At 39.3% G+C, this 20,998-nt stretch overlaps 2 protein-coding genes across 5 annotated transcripts in view; both read left to right on the top strand.

Annotated features, from left to right (window-relative positions):
• The window catches only part of pde10a (phosphodiesterase 10A), an 87,163-nt gene extending 71,831 nt beyond the window's left edge, over positions 1-15,332 (top strand). For all 3 annotated transcript variants that reach the window (XM_034100988.1, XM_034100987.1, XM_034100990.1), the window contains 18 exons: positions 651-700; positions 818-958; positions 1,397-1,552; positions 2,182-2,232; positions 3,364-3,422; positions 3,953-4,004; positions 4,807-4,949; positions 5,431-5,523; positions 5,701-5,887; positions 6,797-6,939; positions 7,097-7,180; positions 7,261-7,411; positions 7,848-8,003; positions 8,882-9,054; positions 9,188-9,299; positions 9,491-9,571; positions 10,020-10,108; positions 12,803-15,332. In XM_034100988.1, coding sequence (XP_033956879.1) covers positions 651-700; positions 818-958; positions 1,397-1,552; positions 2,182-2,232; positions 3,364-3,422; positions 3,953-4,004; positions 4,807-4,949; positions 5,431-5,523; positions 5,701-5,887; positions 6,797-6,939; positions 7,097-7,180; positions 7,261-7,411; positions 7,848-8,003; positions 8,882-9,054; positions 9,188-9,299; positions 9,491-9,571; positions 10,020-10,108; positions 12,803-12,902 — 2,021 coding nt within the window. In that variant the 3' untranslated portion in view covers positions 12,903-15,332. The remainder of the gene's footprint in view (positions 1-650; positions 701-817; positions 959-1,396; positions 1,553-2,181; positions 2,233-3,363; positions 3,423-3,952; positions 4,005-4,806; positions 4,950-5,430; positions 5,524-5,700; positions 5,888-6,796; positions 6,940-7,096; positions 7,181-7,260; positions 7,412-7,847; positions 8,004-8,881; positions 9,055-9,187; positions 9,300-9,490; positions 9,572-10,019; positions 10,109-12,802) is intronic.
• Positions 15,333-16,401: 1,069 nt separating this feature from the next.
• LOC117460011 (uncharacterized protein C6orf118-like) lies at positions 16,402-20,814 on the top strand. Of its 2 annotated transcripts, XM_034101214.2 has the most exons (10): positions 16,402-16,490; positions 17,621-18,231; positions 18,566-18,688; positions 19,114-19,161; positions 19,577-19,701; positions 19,794-19,855; positions 20,132-20,271; positions 20,396-20,449; positions 20,533-20,594; positions 20,683-20,814. In XM_034101214.2, exons 2-10 carry the CDS (start codon positions 17,623-17,625, stop codon positions 20,729-20,731), a joined length of 1,272 nt encoding a protein of 423 aa, XP_033957105.1. In that variant the 5' UTR covers positions 16,402-16,490; positions 17,621-17,622; the 3' UTR covers positions 20,732-20,814. The 2 variants fall into 2 exon arrangements, 1 of the variants encoding a protein (XP_033957105.1); XR_011644483.1 differs by lacking the exon at positions 20,683-20,814 and having other exon boundaries at positions 20,140-20,271; positions 20,533-20,567.
• The last annotated feature ends 184 nt before the right edge of the window (positions 20,815-20,998 follow it).

Here is a 20,998-nt window from a genome sequence, read left to right as displayed (position 1 = left end):
ATGTAGTGGAGTAAAAGTACACCATGTACCTCTGAACTGTAGTGGATTAGAAGAACAAAGTAGCAAAAGAAACATTGAAATACTTAAATAAAGTACAAGTATCTCAAAATTGTACCCAAGTAGTACTTGAGTTTATGAACTTAGTTACTTTACACCAGTGGCTATACAGATAGAAAGACTAAGCCTTGCACAGAGGCATGAAAATACATTTTCAAAATGCTCAACAGTGCTGCCAAAATGTTAAACTGACTGCTACACAATTAAAATAAATGCTTTTATATATATTTATATTAGATGTGACTCTTTGGTGTTTCTGTTCTTAGTAACACTGCTGCTTTAGTTGTTCTGACTGCTAAAATCATCTGTTATTCCTAATTTTAAAGCCGATATTCCGTGTTTCCCTTTTTTTAAGAAAAGTATCGAAAAAGAATCGGAATCGCAATTCTTGACTTGGTATCGGTATCGAAACCAAAATGTTGGTATCGTGACAACACTAGTTAATAGATTGTTATTAGATGTTAACTGCACTGTTATGTCCTTATTTTCCTCTCAGGTAGACTCACCTCTATTGTTTGACATTTCTATATGAAAGGATGTAACACGAACAAACACCTAATGTTGTCCCTTTTGTGTGTCTTTCATTTCTGCAGCAACAAAAGCTGATGGATTTGCACTTTATTTTTTGGGAGAATGCAACAAAGTAAGTGGAGAGGACATTTGCTAAATACATTTTACACTCTAATTCAGTTCATGTATTTCATTTACTTTTCTCGCTATATCTGTTTCCCTCTCTGTTCTTTTCTGTTCTTCTCTATAGAGTTTATGTTTGTTCACTCCAACGGGGACCAAGGATGGCCCTCCAAGCCTCATCCCCTCGGGCCCCATCGCATTTGGGACAACCATCGCCGCTCATGTTGCCAAAACTCACAAAACACTTCTAGTAGAGGACGTCATGGGGGTGAGGCTGTTTTCTTTGCAACCAGTTCAGATGTACTCATAATAGGAATCTAACAAAAATACTGCATCGCTTTGATCTTTGATTAAAAAAAAAAGAATTTGACATTTCTTTTTTAAAATTATATTAAATGCTAGAATGGCCGAAAATGCTGTTTCAGGTGTGGAGGTTTTCAGATTTTCTCAGTTGTATGTGTCGAGATTGCAAACAAAATAAGACATTAACTTGGACTTTGGAAACACAGATGGGCATTTTTCATTACTTACTGACATTTAACAGACTAATCAATTAATCAACATGATTTTTTTTCAAATCATTAGTTGTTAGTTGCCCTAATTTCAAAAGTAAGTATTTTTGTTCTTCGTCATCTATATCCGTGGATTTCGCAGCTAAACTCCTGTGCACTTCAGGTGAAATAACCTTTATTGATCTGTGTTGCAGGACGAGCGCTTCCCCGACGGCACAGGGCAGGACTCAGGGATCCATGTTCACTCTGTCCTGTGCCTTCCCATCATCACTGCCATCGGGGACCTCATTGCCATCCTGGAGCTGCACCGGCAGTGGGGCCAGGAGCCCTTCAACCTCAGCCACCAGGAGGTCAGTCTGACCCAGACAAAACACAGCAAGAGGGGGAGGCTGGAGCAAGGCTCACAGAACTACAGTTAGCCTTGTATTCACTTTAATCTGGATTAATCAAGATCTCTATTAGATTTGTGGGGTTCAGATGATTGTGGAAAATCTTTATGCTGTGGTTATGTTATACTAGTTGCTAATGACATAAATAACTTAACATACAGGTTGCCAAAGAAAGTTCAGTGAATGAGCTCCTTTGAGGCTTTAAAATCCATAAGTGAACCAAAAACAAAATCAGCTCGCAACGTTGAAACTCTCCATAAAGCAAAAAAATATTCTCATTATTTATTATAGTTATGTGATAAAAAAAAACATCTGTTAGTGCAGCTTTAATTGTATTTTGCTTAAATTTAAATCCACAATACAAACATGCAGACGCAGCAATGTTACAGGTGTCTGTGTGCCCTGAGTGGCTCTGAATCTGTAGACCAACGGTTTCTTCTGTGATTATAAGAGCACCTGATGTGCGGAACAGATCATTATGTTGTTATATACAACAGAGGAAATGTGATTAAACCTTGTTATTGTGAAACTTGTGTTAATTGTGATATATATTATTATTTCCTGCAGCTAATCTTCACATTCTTCTCCAGGTTGCAACAGCTAATTTAGCATGGGCAGCAGTTGCCATTCATCAAGTACAGGTGAGCAAGATGTACTGTAACACATCACTAAAGACTCAGCAAGGGGGAGCCTACCCCGTCCCAAATATTGTGATGATCTTGGATGACTTTGTTTGTTCTGGTTCTGCACTGGGGCATGGAAGGGGCGAAATCCACTGTGTACAGGAACTGGGTTGTAACTGGGCCCAGTCCAATCAGCTAAGCCACAGATTCAACAAACAGCTCCCTGTGGGCGTCATTACGTCTGAATGTTCTCATAAGAACAGCACAACACCTCAGTGGAGCCACAGTGGACCTCTGAGCGCTGCGGCACACTGCAAAACATATAGAGATAACTATAGAGATCACTGCCCCTCTTTTTTGGTACGTATTAACTTGTGTGCACAATATACTTTTAATTACATAGATTCACCTTAACATTGTAACACTTAACACTTTTTCGGGGGTGCAATATGTTGTTCTCCACTATTGTTTGAATGAAGGTGGATGCTTAGATTCCTGGTAAATAAGATAAATCAATTCCTTTTTTTATGTCTAAAAAATATAGATATTCAGTGTTTCATTGTTATGACTTTCTGTAGTGTTTCTATGTATTTTATAAAATTCTCCCAAACCACGTGTATGAGTTCCCAATTATCTGAGCCATATCCTCAGCATTAAGGATATGCAATTGGGCTGAACGATAGACTGTATATGGGCTGAACTGAATAAACCTATGAGGCGTATAACACGCACAGTGAAATATTTTAAATTGTACAAGTCTATGTTTGTTAACCCTCATTTTTCTGTGTCCCATTGTGGTAGCATATATTTATACTGGCTGTATTGTACCAGGGTTTATTTTATTGATCATAGCGTGATGCAATGTGGATATTATCCTTTTAGTCAGTTTGTGCTGAAAATAGTTTGTTACGTTTTCTCAAGAGAAACCGGGAACATACTTTGCATATTTTTAAGTGTTTTATAAAAGTGAAGTCAACAAATGTTTCAAAAAGCTGTGTTGTTACTCAAACTCCGGAAAACCCACAGCCAAGTGTGTGGACACCAAGTTTGTTTGTTGACAGTACACACATGATGCTGTACTGTATGTGTTCAGTGAACTATGAGTGATACGTCTCAGTGTCATGACCTATTTCTTCTTTGTCTTTCCAGGTGTGCCGAGGCCTCGCCAAACAGACTGAGCTCAATGACTTTCTTCTAGACGTGTCAAAGTAAGAGTTGCTGTTGGGACAGTTTTCCTAACTCTAAATTATTGCTCATAATATACATACTAAAAGTGTATTTACATCAGTGTCATTTTATTATAAATAAATTAGAACGTACATATTTTATCATGTCAGGTCAAACGTTAAATACAACTTTTGGAAGCACTTTATTTGGATACCAGATTTCTTATTTGTTGAGATTCAACAATTCAGCTGTTTGGCTGTGTCTGTGTACATTTACTTGGATTATTCACGCAACATGTGTTTTACCAATAAAAAAACTCTTATGTTTGAGAGACAATGAATCTTCACATATACTATAGTGGTAAATATCTACAGACAAAGCAAAACAGTTGAACCTCAAATACTAAGCTTTTGAAATGTTGTACATACTCAAGATATCCTAATAAAGTATCACCTATTATTTCACACAATAAAAACAAATGACTGCATTTTAGGTTAGCTTTCATGTCTTGAATGTGAACGTCATCAGAGCTTCCCATTTGTCAACATCTCAATTTCTTCTTTTCGCACAGAACATACTTTGATAACATTGTGGCAATAGATTCTCTACTTGAACATATTATGGTGAGTGTGATTTCTGCAAGTATGTGTTCATTCACATTGTCTTCAAGGCTATGAAATGTTCGGATTTCCAAAGGGAGGTTCTGTGAATAAATAAGAAATCAAGAACCGAAATAATTGAACTATTCATATCTTAGACTGCACTGTAACTTTTATCTTTTAATGTTTCTTTTATTAGCTTTTCTTTTTAATGACTGATTTTAAATGCCATTTTTTTTAATGTTTCTTTTATTATCTTTTACTGTTTTTAAATGCCTTTATCTGAATGTCTTTCATTTTTGTAAAGCACCTTGAATTGCCTGGTGCTGAAAGGTGCTATATAAATAAACTTGCCTTGCCTTGCACATCCTGGGAGTGTGTGTTAGGTGTATGTTTGTTAAAAGGAATCATAATAATAGGTATACTTCTCCTCAAAATAATAGTTTGTTATTAATATAATAAATACATTGACACACTTAATACATGTTTAGGCTTCGCTCAACATAAAATAGGAAAGTGATTATCAGTATTTGGATCAGTGTAAAATATGATTTTACCCACTTCTCTGTTTGTATGTATTTTATTGCTTTGTGACTGTGTTGTCAATCCCAGGTCATTCAAGTCATCTGGTTCAAACACTATAATGAACTGGAATGACCTGTATTTACAGTATACTGTGTGTTTTTTACATTCTTCACATTTAACTGTTATTCTTATCCCAAGAAAACGTTTAAACTGCACTATGTTTTGCTAGATTAATGTGTTTATTTGTATTCAAACTCTCAGTATTGCTTATAAAGGTTCTGTCCCTGGTGTTGTTTTGCAGATATATGCAAAAAACCTGGTGAATGCGGACAGGTGCGCACTCTTCCAGGTAGATCACAACAACAAAGAACTGTACTCCGACCTGTTCGATATCGGGGAGGAGAAAGAAGGAAAACCTGTCTTTAGGAAAACCAAAGAAATTAGGTGTGTAAGACTAACATTATTTCCTTCACTGTGCTAAATTCATTACATTTACAAGTGTCTACCTTTGATTTACATACATCTTAGCTTTTATTGCAAAGTGCTAGTTTATTTTGACATCCACAAGGTGTGTTTCCTGCCCCTAGAAGACATTGTTAACTATAGTGTACAGTAAACAAGTCCCTCTGGTGACAGAAAGCAAAGAAGGAAATGCTTCCACTAATAGAAAGTCAATTGAAATACTGGGGGATAAATCTTATTACTTCATTTAGTTGTGATACCATGACAGTGGAACATCATCACTTTTTACCCTCTGAATAAAAATATCAAAATCTACACACTTTGTGCTGTAAATTGCATTTCTAAAATCAGGTTTGAACATGGATTTTCATATTATTGATTCCTTATAGATTTTCACGCAGCTACGACAGCCTGGCAGTTCACTAAGCTAACATGTGTCCTCTCCTCTCTGCTCTCTCTCTAGGTTTTCTATAGAGAAGGGAATAGCTGGCCAAGTGGCTCAGACAGGGGAAGTCTTAAATATCCCAGATGCCTATGCAGACCCCCGGTTCAACCGGTAAACTACTCTCTTACCAATTGTTTCCATTGTATTTGATTATCAATCGCCCTATTAACTGTCTTGAAGTTGTGCTATAATTTGTCTTGGAAGATTATTTGACGATTTTCTCTCATTCTCACAATCCAACCTCAGTTAAGCATTGTCCGTCTCATTTTTGTATGCTTCTTTCCACAGAGAGGTGGACCTCAAAACCGGCTACACCACGCGTAACATCCTGTGCATGCCCATCGTGAGTAGGGGGAGCGTTATAGGTGTGGTGCAGATGGTGAACAAGCTAAGCGGAAGTGCCTTCACTCAAACAGATGAGAACAACTTTAAGATATTTGCTGTCTTCTGTGCTCTGGCCTTGCACTGTGCAAACGTGAGTAAACTGAACCAGTCTTAAAATGTTAAAATGACTAACTGACTTTCTCCAACAGCAAAACTCCATTCTTTTTTTATCTCTCTGCACACGCCTGCTTTATCTTTTGCAGTGTAGGTAGATTATATAATTCCTCATGGCCATGAATACTTGATTCTTATTTTCTGCACCTTTGACGTAGAGGCCTCATCACTGCCCTAAATTCATTCTGTAGCTGGGAGGCTTTTTCTAGCTGTTACTAGGCTGCAGATTTCGCTATTTGTCGGAGAAGTCATTTTTTCCAAGGTTTTTAAGTGAGCGTTGCTCAATGAAAAAGAATAAAAGCAATTTTTCTGTCTGTGATAATTATCCCTTACATGGAACACACAGACGTTTTACGAATCAGCTCTGGAAGCCTGCGTTTGTGTGGTCTGTCCGTCAAAGCCTCTCCTCTCTGTGGGGGCCTGAGTCACCATTATCTCGTGCGACAAACTTACGCAGGAGCAGCGTCACAAAGTTGGTTTTATTATTGATGAGGCGTGTGTTAATATTTTAAGACAAGCAGTCTGCATCCGTTCGCTGACAGGATTTATGTTTGGCTGTAATTTATGCCTCAAGTCTTGAGGAAACTCGCTTGGGCTGACTCTTGATTTATGCCGATCTGTGGTGGAAGGTGCGCGGCTCAGCGCCTGTACCCGACTGTCTGGGAAGGGGACAGCGATACAAACCAGATGTGGAGACAGATTTTTTTGTAGACAGATAAAATATAACGCAGGACTGTTGCGGATAACTTAACTCTGTCTGACCCCTTTAAAATCATTTCTAAATAATTCAACAACGACTTATAAAATGTTCTCCTGGTATGTTATAGTGCTGGAGTGTTTAGTTTCTCTCTCGACATTTTAATTCCTGTCTTGTGTGTCTCTGCAGATGTACCACAGGATCCGGCACTCTGAATGCATTTACAGAGTGACCATGGAAAAGCTGTCTTATCACAGCATCTGCACATCAGAAGAATGGAAGACCCTTACCCAGCTTAACCTCCCTACACCTATTTATAAAGAGATTGAAATGTGAGTGCCCCTTCCAGGTCGAATGTTTGGTGATTATCTCGGCTGTGAGTGTAGTTGGGTCCGTGCCACGTGTCGGTGAAAGTGGCGATGACAGAGTCCAGAAGTCCCTCTGTGTGCTGTAAATGCTAATTTAAGACTCTCTTTCTCCCTCCTCCAGGTTCCACTTTGACATTAGTCCCTTTGAGGAGATCTGGCCTGCTGTCTTCATCTACATGGTTCATAACTCCTGTGGAAAGACCAGGTAAGGTGTTGCCAGTGTCAGCACTTCATCAAAGCTTAAGATTAGTTATTGTTGATCCTCCTTTTTCTTTCCGTGTGTAGCTTTGAGCTGGAGAAGCTGTGTCGGTTCACTATGTCGGTGAGGAAGAACTACAGGCGTGTGCCATACCACAACTGGAAGCACGCAGTGACGGTGGCTCACTGTATGTACGCCATCCTGCAGAAAACCTCTGGGATGTTCACAGAGCTCGAGGTTTGTTAACATTTTGGGTCTGGATTTTACTACGGGACAAAACTAAATAAAATCAGTGTCCGTGGTCCTTTTTCCATTGTCCATCTGTATATATAGTGTCTTCCACACTATACCTTTTACATTTATATTTTATTTAATATGCTGTGTCATGCACACTTAATGTAAATAATATCCTACCTAGCTGTAATTGGCTCTTCATAGTGTATATTTCACAGATAGTCGACAGATTATATCCTTCACTTTCAATAGGTATATATTTTACTTTTAAGTTCTGTTTTATTCTCTATTTTGAGATGTTTCTATGTTTGGTTATGTTTGTTTATTTTCGACTCAATGCCTTGTGTTACAACGAAAAAAAATCCCAATTTGGGATTGATATTTGATCTAATGTAATCTTTGTGATTTGTCTTTCTGATCTTCCCCCTGTGGTTAACAGAAGAAAGGTTTGTTGATCGCCTGCCTGTGCCATGATCTGGACCACCGAGGGTACAGCAACTCGTACCTGCAGAAGTTTGACCACCCGCTGGCCGCTCTGTACTCCACCTCCACCATGGAGCAGCACCACTTCTCCCAGACCGTCTCCATCCTACAGGTAGTGCTCCACTTTACAGAAGTTTCTGTACACTTAAAGTCAACATTTTTACTAATTCATGTGCTTTACTTAACATTTCCATTATTTAAGCATTTCAACATGTCAAGACTTGCGGAATCTGGGCAAAAATAATATTCTTGTAAAAGAATCGCAACAAAATAGCTCAAAAACATTTAGTTTATTTCTGTCGTTTTTCAACTTATACATCTCAAATAAACATATTAAAATAATAACAATTTTTTTTTTAATGTGACTCGCCTTTAACTTATTACACTACAATAACCACTTTGTAGTGCATTAGATATTTTCATTTTCTTTTTAAACTTATCCAAAAATGGTATCCTTTCACAAGCAAATTCCTCTAATGTCATACTGACTCGTTTTAGTTTTGAACAACTTTGGATAAAGTTTAAAAGCATCTTATTTGTCACATTTTTACCTCTGTGTGAGCGTATATCTATTGTATCCATATATGCTCTAATTAAACTAGTAAAATGCTAGTATTTGTTGTCCTTGATTTGGAAATCTGGTATGTGCTACCCTGAGCCATTTTTCTTTATATGTAATATGTTAGTTAGTGTTGGCTCTCTCTTGTAGCAGAAAGCAGGACACCATTTTAAGCCAACCAATAAACACTGATAGACACAGTGATAGAGCATTTTCCAATACTTAAATTAACATATATTTCCAAACAAGCAAAGGTTTACATAAGCACACTATTCTAGGTACATGATATGATTTAGTTCAGAGTGCCCTCTTCTGTTCCGTCCAGGATCTGCGATGGCCTGAGATGTATTACAGGCTTCTGTAATCCAGCTGAGCCAAACGCCTCATAAGTGGAGCTTTTGCTTTTTTATTGATCTCTTTGTTTCCCATAGCTGGAAGGGCACAATATTTTCTCCAACCTGAATTCCAGCGAGTACGAGCAGGTGTTGGAGATCATCCGGAAGGCCATCATCGCTACGGACCTCGCCCTGTACTTCAGCAACCACCAGCAGCTGTCGGAGCTGATGAACACAAGTGTGCTGGACTTGAAAAACCTCACACACAGGTGAGGTCACAACACACACACACATACCATACACAGGTCAGGTCGGGTCATAGCATCACACGCGGACCTGCTGCACACAAACGGCACTTTGAGTTTCTCTTCATGGCTATAACGAGGCTTTGCTCCCCTCCAGGGACCGTGTGATTGGTCTGATGATGACAGCATGTGACCTGTGTTCTGTTACCAAGCAGTGGCAAATCACACGACTCACCGCCAACGACATCTATGCTGAGTTCTGGGCTGAGGTACACTGGGATCCTGTTGGAGTTTAAACTGTTTGAGTGTCATTTAGTGCCTCCACTATAACAGTCAGGCGTCTGTTGTCACCAAGAAAAGCTGATACCCCTAGGTGTCTTACACTTTGCAGAGTGAAAATACTGTCGTCTAGTGGTCAGAGGATTCATCACAGTTTCTCTCCTTATTTTTTCCTCCACAGGGAGATGAGATGAAGAAGATTGGGTTGCAGCCGATCCCTATGATGGACAGAGACAAGAAAGATGAAGTTCCTCAAGGCCAAGTAAGACCAGCATTTGTACCCTTTTGTCTCTCACCAGGCTCATTCTCCCAGAACCCCACTCAAAGAGATTCACATTTCTGCATTAGGAAGGTATACAGAATAAAAACAATAGGGAAGCTAGATTTGACTGTAAGTCATTTTAGGAAGGAGAAGTAGGAGGAGTGCTAGAGGCTAATGCTAATGCTAAGGTATGACAAGGTAGGATTGCCAATAGTTGGAAAATGGGGAAGTCAGTTTTTGGAATATTTAAGTAGTATATATAAGTGTGGAAATGTAGGACACCCCACACATCATACATTTATTTGGACACTTTTTAATGGCCAAAGAGATTAAAGACAAGTCAAATAGCATTCCAGAATATTTCTTAAAGTTTTACATACATTTATTTATTGATTCTATTGTCTATTCTCCTCTGTTGGTTTATTAATTTTTCGTCATTATTTTTCAGGTGGGATTCTACAATGCTGTTGCAGTTCCGTGCTACACGACACTATTGTCGCTTTTCCCTCCATCCGTTCCTCTTCTAAGAGCCTGCAAGTAAGTTTTCACAGCTGGAGTTTTAAAGTATTAGGATAAGCTTCCTTCTGCGTTCACTGCTTTGACAGAAAGCCAAGTTTAAAAAATGTTATCTTTGTGTTAGGTTACAAAAACTAACTGTACAATTGTTGTTGTGTTGTTTATTGTTGTAGACACAAAACAACAAAAAGTTACTTCACACTATCTTCTTCTCATGCGGCCAATAGAAGCAATGACATCATCTTGACGTGCAAAAAGGGCTGGCCTCGTCTGAACAGCAGCAGCTAGCCTTAGATGTGATCAGGACGAGTGTTTAAAGGCGCGCATTCCAAGAGTTCCACTCAAAATACAAACAAAACACACATGCTACTGCCCTGATATAAGATTTAAAAAGCATGTGATCAGACCTTTTTGAAAACGTATTCAGATCGACAAGTGTCACCTAAAAGCATTTTACAAAGATGAAAATACTAAACCCATTATTTTTAAAGAAAAAAAGTAGAATTAAGAAGAGTGTGAAGTAAATGACTCACTTTGCAGCAAAATGGGCTCTCGTTGCTTCATTATTACATATTTGATGCAGTAATAATGAAGATGTAATCAAATGTGTGTAGCTGGTCTCAAAAGAGCTTATGTTGTTTGTTTACTGTTTAACAATGCATTGTATTTTATTTTTGTTATTATACGTTTTTTAAAATCTTTATCTGCAAAGAAATAAATAACTTAAGTAATCTCATAAATGTAGGGAAGCAGAAAAGCACTTGACTTCCCTCTGTAATGGAGTCACACTCAGGACTTGGGTAAGCACACGTAGATGCTTCTTATCACTATGCACTTGTGTGTGTGTTTTTACATTTGATAAGAGTGTAAGGATGTCTCATTTCTGCCTGTTGAACAGGATCATGTGGCACATTTGCCCGCCCCTCCTGGGGTAAGCTCGTTGCTCTTTAAAAGCATTTTGACCTTGATCCCCGGGAATGCAAACAAAGTGAGCAGTGTAATATTTAAACCACGGCCGTACGTCAGCACCGGGCCCTGGGTGGGCCGCGCAGACCCCGCGGAGCCTGGCTGCTTGTTGTGGTGATCTGACACAGACATGTAAACTGGCTCAGTCAAGGGATGGCAGCAAAGGGCAGCACCTGATGACATCATAGGGGGAGAGGTTACCTTCATGCTACTACAGATGACCAATGGATTTCATGGTGCTGTAGTGACATGTGTTTTTCATTGTTGCAAAAATAATTACATTTATTCATTTTGTTTATTGGAGCTTTTGTATAGCAATGTGTTGACATTCATTAAGGATCTCCTCAGAACCATAATTGATATTATCGTGGTATTTTTTTTTCTTTATTTTATTGTTAGAAGTGCATATTTCGTTTGGAATTAAAGGTCTGATTGTCTCTCACAAAATAAGATTCATACTAGTTTTAACATCAGTTGCACACCCTTGTGGCAGCAAAGTGTTTTACTGTTGTGTGCCAACTAACTAGTTCCATCAGAAGCTACAATAGAACACTTCATTAATGGCGCATTTCCACTGCAGGGCCTCACACGCAGGGTTCGAGTTATATGGGAGCCAATGGGAGCTGAGCTCCCATAAGGAGGGGTCTGAGCTCCCACGGACGCAGTGAAATCATACATCTGTGGGGGTCGCTAATACATGACCAACAACCATTATTTGAATCACAAATAATGCATGTGTCAATGTAATGCGTATTATTTATTATTTATTATTTATTATTTATTATCTACACATCTCTTGAATGACAATATCATGCCTGCACTGCACCTCCAAGGTGTGCAATACATTATTGTTAAATCTATGCCTGTGAGCGTGCTGCGCGAGCCGAGATGATGTGTGTGTGTGTGTGTGTGTGTGTGTGTGTGTGTGTGTGTGTGTGTGTGTGTGTGTGTGTGTGTGTGTGTGTGTGTGTGTGTGTGTGTGTGTGTGTGTGTGTGTGTGTGTGTGTGTGTGTGTGTGTGTGTGCGTGCGTGCGTGCGTGCGTGCGTGTGTGTGTGCGTAGTTGAACCTTTTCATATGTAAGTTTGTAGCAAGTAGAGGGCTGCTGCTGTGTGTGTGTGTGTGTGTGTGTGTGTGTGTGCGTGTGTGCGTGCACGCGCGTGTGTGTGTGTGTGTGTGTGTGTGTGTGTGTGTGTGTGTGTGTGTGTGCACAGTTTTAAAGACCCCGATAGAGCTCAGTTTATAACTCTAACGCAGTGTAGGCAGAGCCGTGACGTCATCTTCAATGCGAAACACAAAACCTAACTAACATCAGCTGTTAGCACTCAGAGCTCACAGCTCTTCATGTCTGTTCAGAAACTAGACAAAAGTTAAACAAGTACAAACCACAGACTGTCTGTGTCATGGCGAATACAGTCGCTGGTTTATTTATGACAGATAGAAAATTGCAAATAGCTTTATAAATACATGAATAATTTGCCTTATTAGGTTGTATTTGTTCATACTGACATGATTTTCAGAATCAAAAATGATTGATTAATGTATAAATAAGAATGTTGTATTTTCAACAAACTGTGCTTTACTACAATATAAAACATAACGAATGTTGAATAAGAAATATTTGTGGTTGTTTTTTAAATGTAAACCACATACAACAACATCTGCTTGTTTCAGATTCCAAGATAATGAGTTAGTAGCACAGTCCTGATTGTGACAGCATGCAGAGTCTGATGGAGGTGTTTTGTGTGCAGGGATAACCTGAGCCAATGGGAGAAGATCTCACGGGGAGAGGTGGAGGACGTCGTGCCCGAGCGGCCTTGTGATCCAGGCCCTGTCAAGGTGGACAACTGACTACCAAAGGGGTTGCTGGCCCACCAAAGGAATGCAACAAGAATCCTGCCACGGACTTGGTCGTAGGGGGAAAACCCACATCCTGTGTTCGCAGGAGACGGATCAGCAAAAGGCGACCTGACTTTGAAAACACACAGTTACCTCATTGGGTGACGGAGGTGTCAACACTGACAGTTTCACAGATCCCAGAGACAGACAGACAACCGATGGAGAAGAACTTGGACCCATAGCTCTACATCCACTCAGCTTGGGAATTAATTTGGTAGAATGGACTTGTGCCGTTTTGGTAGTTTAATTTTGGCTCTGTTATTTTATGATTTTTATTTTATTTTATATGAGCTGATTCTTTTGTGGTCTTGTATTTGCAGAGGCCTTACTCTGAACCTTTCACAGGCTAGACATATGTGAAATCTTGTTGTCGGTTCAGGCTTTTTTTATTTTGATTTGAAATGGTACTGTTTGCCTTCTGTGGTAGGTTTATCGTACGTGCACTACTTCAGCAAGGTATTTCCAGAGACAGGAGGAATGTGTAGAGCAGATGTATGGTTTAATGCCACCTTACTGAGAAGGTGGCATTAAATCAGAATGTTTTTTTGATTACTTTTTGAGCAAAAATCCTTTGCAGCACTTGAATAATAAAGACATACAGCCTATTCTACGTGGAGAAACCCCCCGCAGCGTATTCCGCTAAACGTGGAGGAACTGTGACGAGCAGAGTTAGATAATGTGGACACTTGTGGACACAGTCACAAGAGAGTCACAATGTTTCTCCCTGTAGTGGACCCCACAGCACGGCCCCCGGACCCTCCTGGCATTTAGGAACCTGCTGCATAATCCATCTAACATCTTCTGAATAGCAGGGTCTGTCCCCAGGCCAGCAGTAGTAATATTTGCAGGACAAAGAAGATGCACAAATAGCATCAGTCACAGTATAGTAGTGTGCAGGCTTATAATAAAGTAAGCTTGTATACTATTGTATTTTTACTGTTATATTTCACGCCACTATCTCCTCATACATTATTTTACACAGCAATCTGGTTTCTCCTCATTAATCAGTAATCATTTCTGCAGCCATGAATAAAACATGAGGATACTGCACAAGTTGGTTAGGTGTCCCAGCAGATTCTAAAGATGTTTTGCAGTGACACAACATGTTGACTTCCGTATGTAATGTCTAGACGGAACCTTGATGTATAGCAACATGGTTAAGGAGTGATAAATTACTGAGGTATTAATTAAATAAATATGAGAATGAGTCACCACAGACTATGCTGACTCTTTTTGACATAGACGGGTGTCCTTGCTGGGTTAAAAGCTACAGTCTGAAACATTTATGACACTGAACCCTTTTTGCTGTAGTTGCCAGGCAGAGCAGCTCAACAGAAGTCTCACAAATGGTCAGCTTCATGTTTTCCCAAAATGTCAGACCTGTTGGGATAAAGTGCATCATGTGTCTATCTCTGGGATTGCAACACAAGAATGTTTGGTTGACTCTCTGCAGGTGTGTAACACAGGTTCCCCATGGCCTGTCCAAGGAAATAAATCGTCCTCTCCAGCGCCGTGCACGGGGGTCCATTTGGACTCTTTCAAAATGAGTTTCCGAGATCTTCCAAAAGACAATATTTCTTGTCTGAAACTGTCATTCCAGTGGACATCGTCCCTCCAAGACTGAAAATACCGCTAAAATAATTTGTTTTTACAACTGGTACTGTGGCCCCCAATGGTGTGAATGTACATTTATGATGAATGTCTTGTTGATTGCAAAATGGTGGAGGCACGTGGGTCAGTGCGCCATCAGTTTCCATGCTGTGTTCCGTCTCACGTTTCAGAATGGCTTCCAGTAAGCTTCAACCAAGAGCAACAATTAGCATGCACCTAAACTGACCTTTATATATTATTTTGCACACAAGTGTATACTGTGGGCAATACCGACTGAGATGCTCTGATTGCGCTAAACTGAGTGGCGGTGGTGCACTTTCAGACTTAGTGTGTACACTGTGTGTATGTGTGTGTGTTTGCGTTTGAGAAAGAATGCTTTTGACCGTCTCTTTTCCACTCCGTCCCCACCTGAGAACATGGTTAAATCCATAACACTGCACTGTCTCTCCTACTTTTCAGCACCAGTTATATACCATTGTCTGCACTATGTTTAGCTTATGATCTTTATCATTATTATTATTATTGATCATTCTAATTATTATTGCTATTATTACTATTGTTATTTTCTTAATTAGAGTTACATTTAAATTAACTTATATTTTTTATACAAAGCAAAATAATGTTGGCCTTTTTGTTTTGTACAAAGTTAACATTATGAGAAACAAAACGGTCTTGACATGTTACTGTTACCCAGAATAATTGCGGAATGTTTAAACTGTAAATGTAAGAGCAGTAGCCCAAATGACTTTTAATAAATACCTGAAAAATACATCTCTTTGTCGGATTAGTCTTTATTTCCTGTGTGAATGACCAGCATGTAGTATACTATACTCTTTCATTGATAGCCGCAAAGACAATGTTATGTGTCAATGCATCAATCAGGATGTGTTTATTATTGATAAACTTCTGGGAGCTTCCTCCATCCTCTACGAGATTATTTTATCGGGTCGTTCCAGCCCAAAATGTTACTCCCCTTCTACTCCTTCCTCTTTGCTTTGTAGACTAAACGGGGCCTTTACTTGCACACTATAACGAAATGATTGTGGATTATACAAATTAAGATAATAGTTTGATTAAAGCGTGTACAGGAGTTGTGCAGTAACAAGATGTCCTTTAGTTTACACGATTTGTCAGCTAATTGGGTTACTTTGTGCATGGATTTGGGCAGTCACAATAATAAGTATGTATATACATGCTACAGTATTGTTTATGGATCTTGACCATATTTAACAACCTTCACAACCCTGATATGGGATTCAGGATTCAGCAAAACCTTTGTTTGCCATTGCTGATGGCCTCAAAATATTCCAATCCGCCCCTGCTTTACAAGTCGTGGCCTGATCTCCAAAAATCTTCTACACTCTCTTTCTGATGTTTGTTGAGAGTTTGCAGGAACAATAACATGTAAAATACCACATGCCGTTTCTCTACTCGAAATATATTGATTTAAAAGTGAAGCCCAACTTCTTTGATTGGTTCAATTATTTCATGTGTGTCATGAATTGCAAGAAGTAATGTCTTTATTTCAAATAATACGACTAAGCGTTATTTTCAGCATGTAAATCATTTTTAAAAACTATCGTAATGACACATAATCATCCCTCAAATAAATCATAATGCAAGCTAATTCCAAAATATTTAAATTATTTGTCATTAATGCTTGGCACAATGTGCCAAATGTAAAATAAATGTCTGTACTGTACAGGTGCATACACTTTAAAACTTCGCCTATACGCCTCATCATGTGTTAATTAGATCTAGCACGTCAAAACTCATGGGTACGGTTATTATCAAGACAGTGAACGCAACGCAGACATTACGCGCTTAGGTTTCCATGGAGACCGAGCAAAGAACAAACTGCTTGGGCCGTGAGGAAAGTTTACTTTGTGTCGTGACTATGGTCGTGACAAAAAGTGCAACCAGCTAAAGGTAAGATTAATACTTATGGTTTCTGCTTCCTTAAAACGTTTTTACTGCCTATAACCTAGATTCTATAATAGAGTAATGTAAAACCAAAACGGGAAGCACTTTCGTCGAATTGGTGCTAGTATATAGGTAAGTCATTCCTAGCATTCGGCATTTTGGTCCCCAAGACATTATATCAGCATTTGCATTTAAAAGGGCGAATGCTTATCTGTAATTATTTTTTTTACCATAAAAGAAACAATGTTATATACCCAAGATATTCAAAATTCTAAATAATTACTCCGATTTTAGTAGGCCAAACTGCCATGTCAACTTCCATAACAGATTTTAAAAAATAAAACAAATTCGACATTTTGGTCACTGTCGTATTATAATCCCCTTATTAATATTGTTTAAAGTTGTTTCAAAAGTGTGTCCCACGTTTGAATGTTCCCCCTGTTACTCTGATTTAAATCCTCCTGGCCGCGCCCCTTTACTATTCTACTATTTGTATGACTCAAGAAGAAGAATTGGGAACATCGTGTCACTCTTCATAAAGAGCTTGACTGTTGCGGTAAAGCATAACGTGTCCACTCTGTTATACTTATTTTTAGTGGAAACTGATAATTCTTTGTAAAAATATGGTTAATTTATTAATCAAATATATGTTTCTGTTGTCACAAAGTGCTAGCTTAATTATCAACACAGGTAGAAATTGCCAAGATTAGCATACAATGTCCACCTTGTTACTATTTTTCACAGCAACAATAATTATTTGAGCTAATGTACCAAAATATTTTTCTTATACTTCAGCACTATACTTAAACTTTTTTTCTAAATTTACAGCGCTGAAATGGCACCTAATGCTAGGAAAACCAAATTCATTCAAAAAAAGACATTTGATGGCAAATCTTAGTCGTAGCCTGTTGAGAGCCCTAGGCAGAGTTTTACCAGCATGTCATGTTATTCAAGCTTGTTTCATGCTTGTGAGGTCGCATTGGATTAAAGCCCTAACTACCACATAGGCAGGTTTTAAAAATGTATTCAACATTTTTAGGTTTCATTTTTTCAATGGAGCATCACAATTATGTTGCATAAAAACATGTTTTGTCACCTGGTGTCACTTTACAACATCTTGTTTTGTGGCTTCGAAGCCATGTCCATCAGATGCAAGCCGAGCCCCGGGTGCTTCAGGAGTGACATCCACAGACTGCTGCTGGCGGCTGAAGCTGGTCAGAAGACCGATATCCTGTCCTACTCCTCAGGTCATCTGGGGCCCCGCGGTCTGAACCAGCCTCACAGCGAGACAAAGCAGTCTTTCTGGAAGAGCCTAGACAAACCCCAAAACCCTCTGACACCCCAGCAGACACAGACGAAAACACTGACCTATGTGAAGAAGAAAGAAAAGAAAGAGCGTCTCTCCCAGTTCTCCACTGTCGCTTCTTCAGTAGAGTCTGAAGCCTCAAGGTCAACTCAAGATCAGGCTACTAATGTGTCTCCACATACAGACAAAAGAGAAGATACAAGTCTACCTACGGTTGTTAACTGTTCCTCAAACGTTCTGCCAGTCCAACAAAAAGCCTTCTCCCCAAAAATGTCTAGTTCTTCTACTGATTCGGAGGAGAAACAGCATTCTGATGAGAAAGGCCTGAACAAAAATGGCCAGCTAAAGACAAAACAACTGTTCAGAAGACAAGACATAGCCATGCAGGACCTCTGGGGTGGAATAAATGTTGCTGAAATTCATGAGAGGAAACTACAAAAGGTCAGAACGGTCACTATTTTTGTATTTGCACATTTTGATCTGTTCTGATGTTAATTTAACGTTAGATGGCAACTCTGAAGCACCCTGTCAAACCTGCAGAAGGTGCATGAATAACATGCACGGGTTCTAACACTCATCTTAACTTGCCAACGTGTGTGTGTGTGTGTGTGTGTGTGTGTGTGTGTGTGTGTGTGTGTGTGTGTGTGTGTGTGTGTGTGTGTGTGTGTGTGTGTGTGTGTGTGTGTGTGTGTGTGTGTGTGTGTGTGTGTGTGTGTGTGTGTGTGTGTGTGTGTGCGCGTGTGCGTGTGCGTGCGTGTGTTCCTGTCATACGCAGGAGCTGAGAAGGTTGTCAGCGCAGAGCTGGCCCAACAGAGACCGCCTTGCGGTGTTCAGTGACGTCTTTGATGATGTATGTGAGGACTCGCCAGTATTTGGACGCATCCTGAGGGAAATTAAGGTTTTTCCATTTTCTCTGTACCCACTAACACTTTTTTAGCATGCGCTGTCAGACATATTAGAGCCAAGAGACAGGGAGTCCCGGGTGTATCAAGTGGAAGTAGAGCAACCATTGGAACCATTGGTCATGATGCGTCTGGGAGCAGGTCATCACAAAGCAACGGTTGCATCAGTCCTCATCCATTAGAGAACCATTTATTACACCATTTTTGTATTACTTTATTAAAGCATAATATACTTACTGCTACAGTAAGATACTATACTTATTATATACTATATATATATATATATATATATATATATACTATACTACTATAGTTATTCCCAAACTTAAATAGCGTATTAATTGCATATACTTTTTTTTTATACAAAATACACATAGTTATAGTATATCATGTTATAAATGATGTTTTCTCTTTCTTCCAGACAGATTATGATTTGTATGTCAACCACTTGATGGCTTCCCACGGCATGGTAAAGCACACTGCTCCTACTGTTTTCTAATAATTACTTAAAACTTATCATCAGAAGAAGAAGAAGATGCGTAACAAAGAGTGATGGCTTCATGTTTAGTGGGATGGATTATCAAGCTCTTGCATTCCAAAGTTGTTTTTAATGATGTGTGAAAATGTCTCTACCTATAAAAGTGCAAACTTTAGCCCTCATATCTTACTTTTCAATACAAAGTCCTTGTAATGTCACAAAACCACACCTTGTGTTCAGTCACATTCTGGGTCAAAGGTAACTTGTGTCACAGGGATCATTGTTCATTTTCATGGTCATTTTTCCATTAGGGACTATCCTCAGCGCTGGGGTCCTTCTTTTAGAGGCAAGAGTATAAACTCACAGTTGCACATGGTAACATGTTTATGTTGTTGTTCTGTTACAGTCACTGGAGACTTCCCTCAAAGCTCTTTCGAATGAAAAAGAAAGCCAAACAGATTTAGAATTTGCTGTAAAAGAGGTTTGCAGGCTGGAGCAGGAGGCCAGAAAAGCTCTAGAGGAAAATAAACGGTAATGCAACGATCTCTCTACCAATAAAAGGTGTATACAATTACTGTATGTCTTAGTATTATTTAAGTGTGTTTGTTCTTTCTTAACTTCAGAGTCCGAAATAAATCACAGAATGTTCCAGCTACCGCAGGCCCAGAGGACAGTGACACGCAGAGTAAGTCTCAAGACTACATTGGTAGATCTAATCATTAGTGAACCACCTCTAAGCATGTGCTGAATATCACCCTGCAGGCAGCAGCACATGCTGACTTCTAAATGTCCTGTGTCTCTGATGCGGACAGACTGAACAAATTATGTCTTTGTCATGCAAACAGACATAAAGAGAGTGTTGTAGTTTGAGTGAGTCAGCTGTGACAGTGCCTGCAGGGGTGTGTATTTACAGTACGTACAGTATGTATTACAGTGTGTGAGGCTCCTCTGTGTCTGTCAGGGCTGCAGGACAACACATCCAAGAGGCTTCAGGTTCTGAGCACATGGAGGGAGATCCAACACCTGGAGGAGGAGGTGAAGAGGAAACCGGTGTCCTCTGTTACAATCGCAGACACTGAAAGACACGTCAAAGAGCAAAGGGTACTGGGAGATAAACTGCTGTTCATACTCATGTATTCGCCCTGTTCCTCAGAAGTAAACATTTTGGCTGATATGTCACATTAAACATCAACCTGTTTTTTTGAATGTTTTTCTTTTTCCTCAGAAAGAGATATTGAGACTAATAGCCTCCAATGACCGTCTAAAGATCACCAACAAGGCAAGGGAGTTCGCTTTTATTTCCTGTGTCTAAGTGCATGTTCTGCTATGCGATAGTGGGTCATGTTTTTGTCTCCTCTGAAGGATCTGGAAAACAACATCAACATGGTACTGAGCAGAGAGAAAGCAAGCAAGGCCATGAGACGGTACATGTAATATTGTATATTCGTGTATGTATGTAAGACTTCTGACCATTTTTTACCTGATGCTTATTTCTGTATTTTCTACCAATAGGATGTTGTGGGACGAAATACACAGTGATCTAAACACAGAGTGTGGATAGCTTCATCAGCAAGTAAACCGGGGGATCATTTCTTGAGATGGACATACAAAGTGCAATAAATGAAGGAAATACATTTTCTACCAGCAAGCTACTTTATCTTTCTTTGTTTTTAGCCCTTTAGCTTTTTGTACAGTAATAACACTGTTGATGAAAGCCTACAACTGCCACCGCCATTAGCTGCTTTATATACTGTAAGTTGAATCAATATATTGCATAACATTTTAGACAATCATGTGTTTTGTGTATAAGAAATCTCAATTTACATAT

Source organism: Pseudochaenichthys georgianus, chromosome 15 (genome assembly GCF_902827115.2).
Source record: "Pseudochaenichthys georgianus chromosome 15, fPseGeo1.2, whole genome shotgun sequence".
Taxonomy (NCBI): domain Eukaryota; kingdom Metazoa; phylum Chordata; class Actinopteri; order Perciformes; family Channichthyidae; genus Pseudochaenichthys; species Pseudochaenichthys georgianus.
This window is presented reverse-complemented; position numbering and strand designations above follow the sequence as displayed.

Bases quoted from the DNA above. Each gene is read 5' to 3' on its own strand.
- LOC117460011 (XM_034101214.2), top strand. From the start codon at position 17,623: ATGTCCATCAGATGCAAGCCGAGCCCCGGGTGCTTCAGGAGTGACATC. The intron at 19,162-19,576 runs GTAAAGCACACT...GTTCTGTTACAG, and splicing joins TGATGGCTTCCCACGGCATG to TCACTGGAGACTTCCCTCAA. The intron at 19,856-20,131 runs GTAAGTCTCAAG...TGTGTCTGTCAG, and splicing joins AGAGGACAGTGACACGCAGA to GGCTGCAGGACAACACATCC.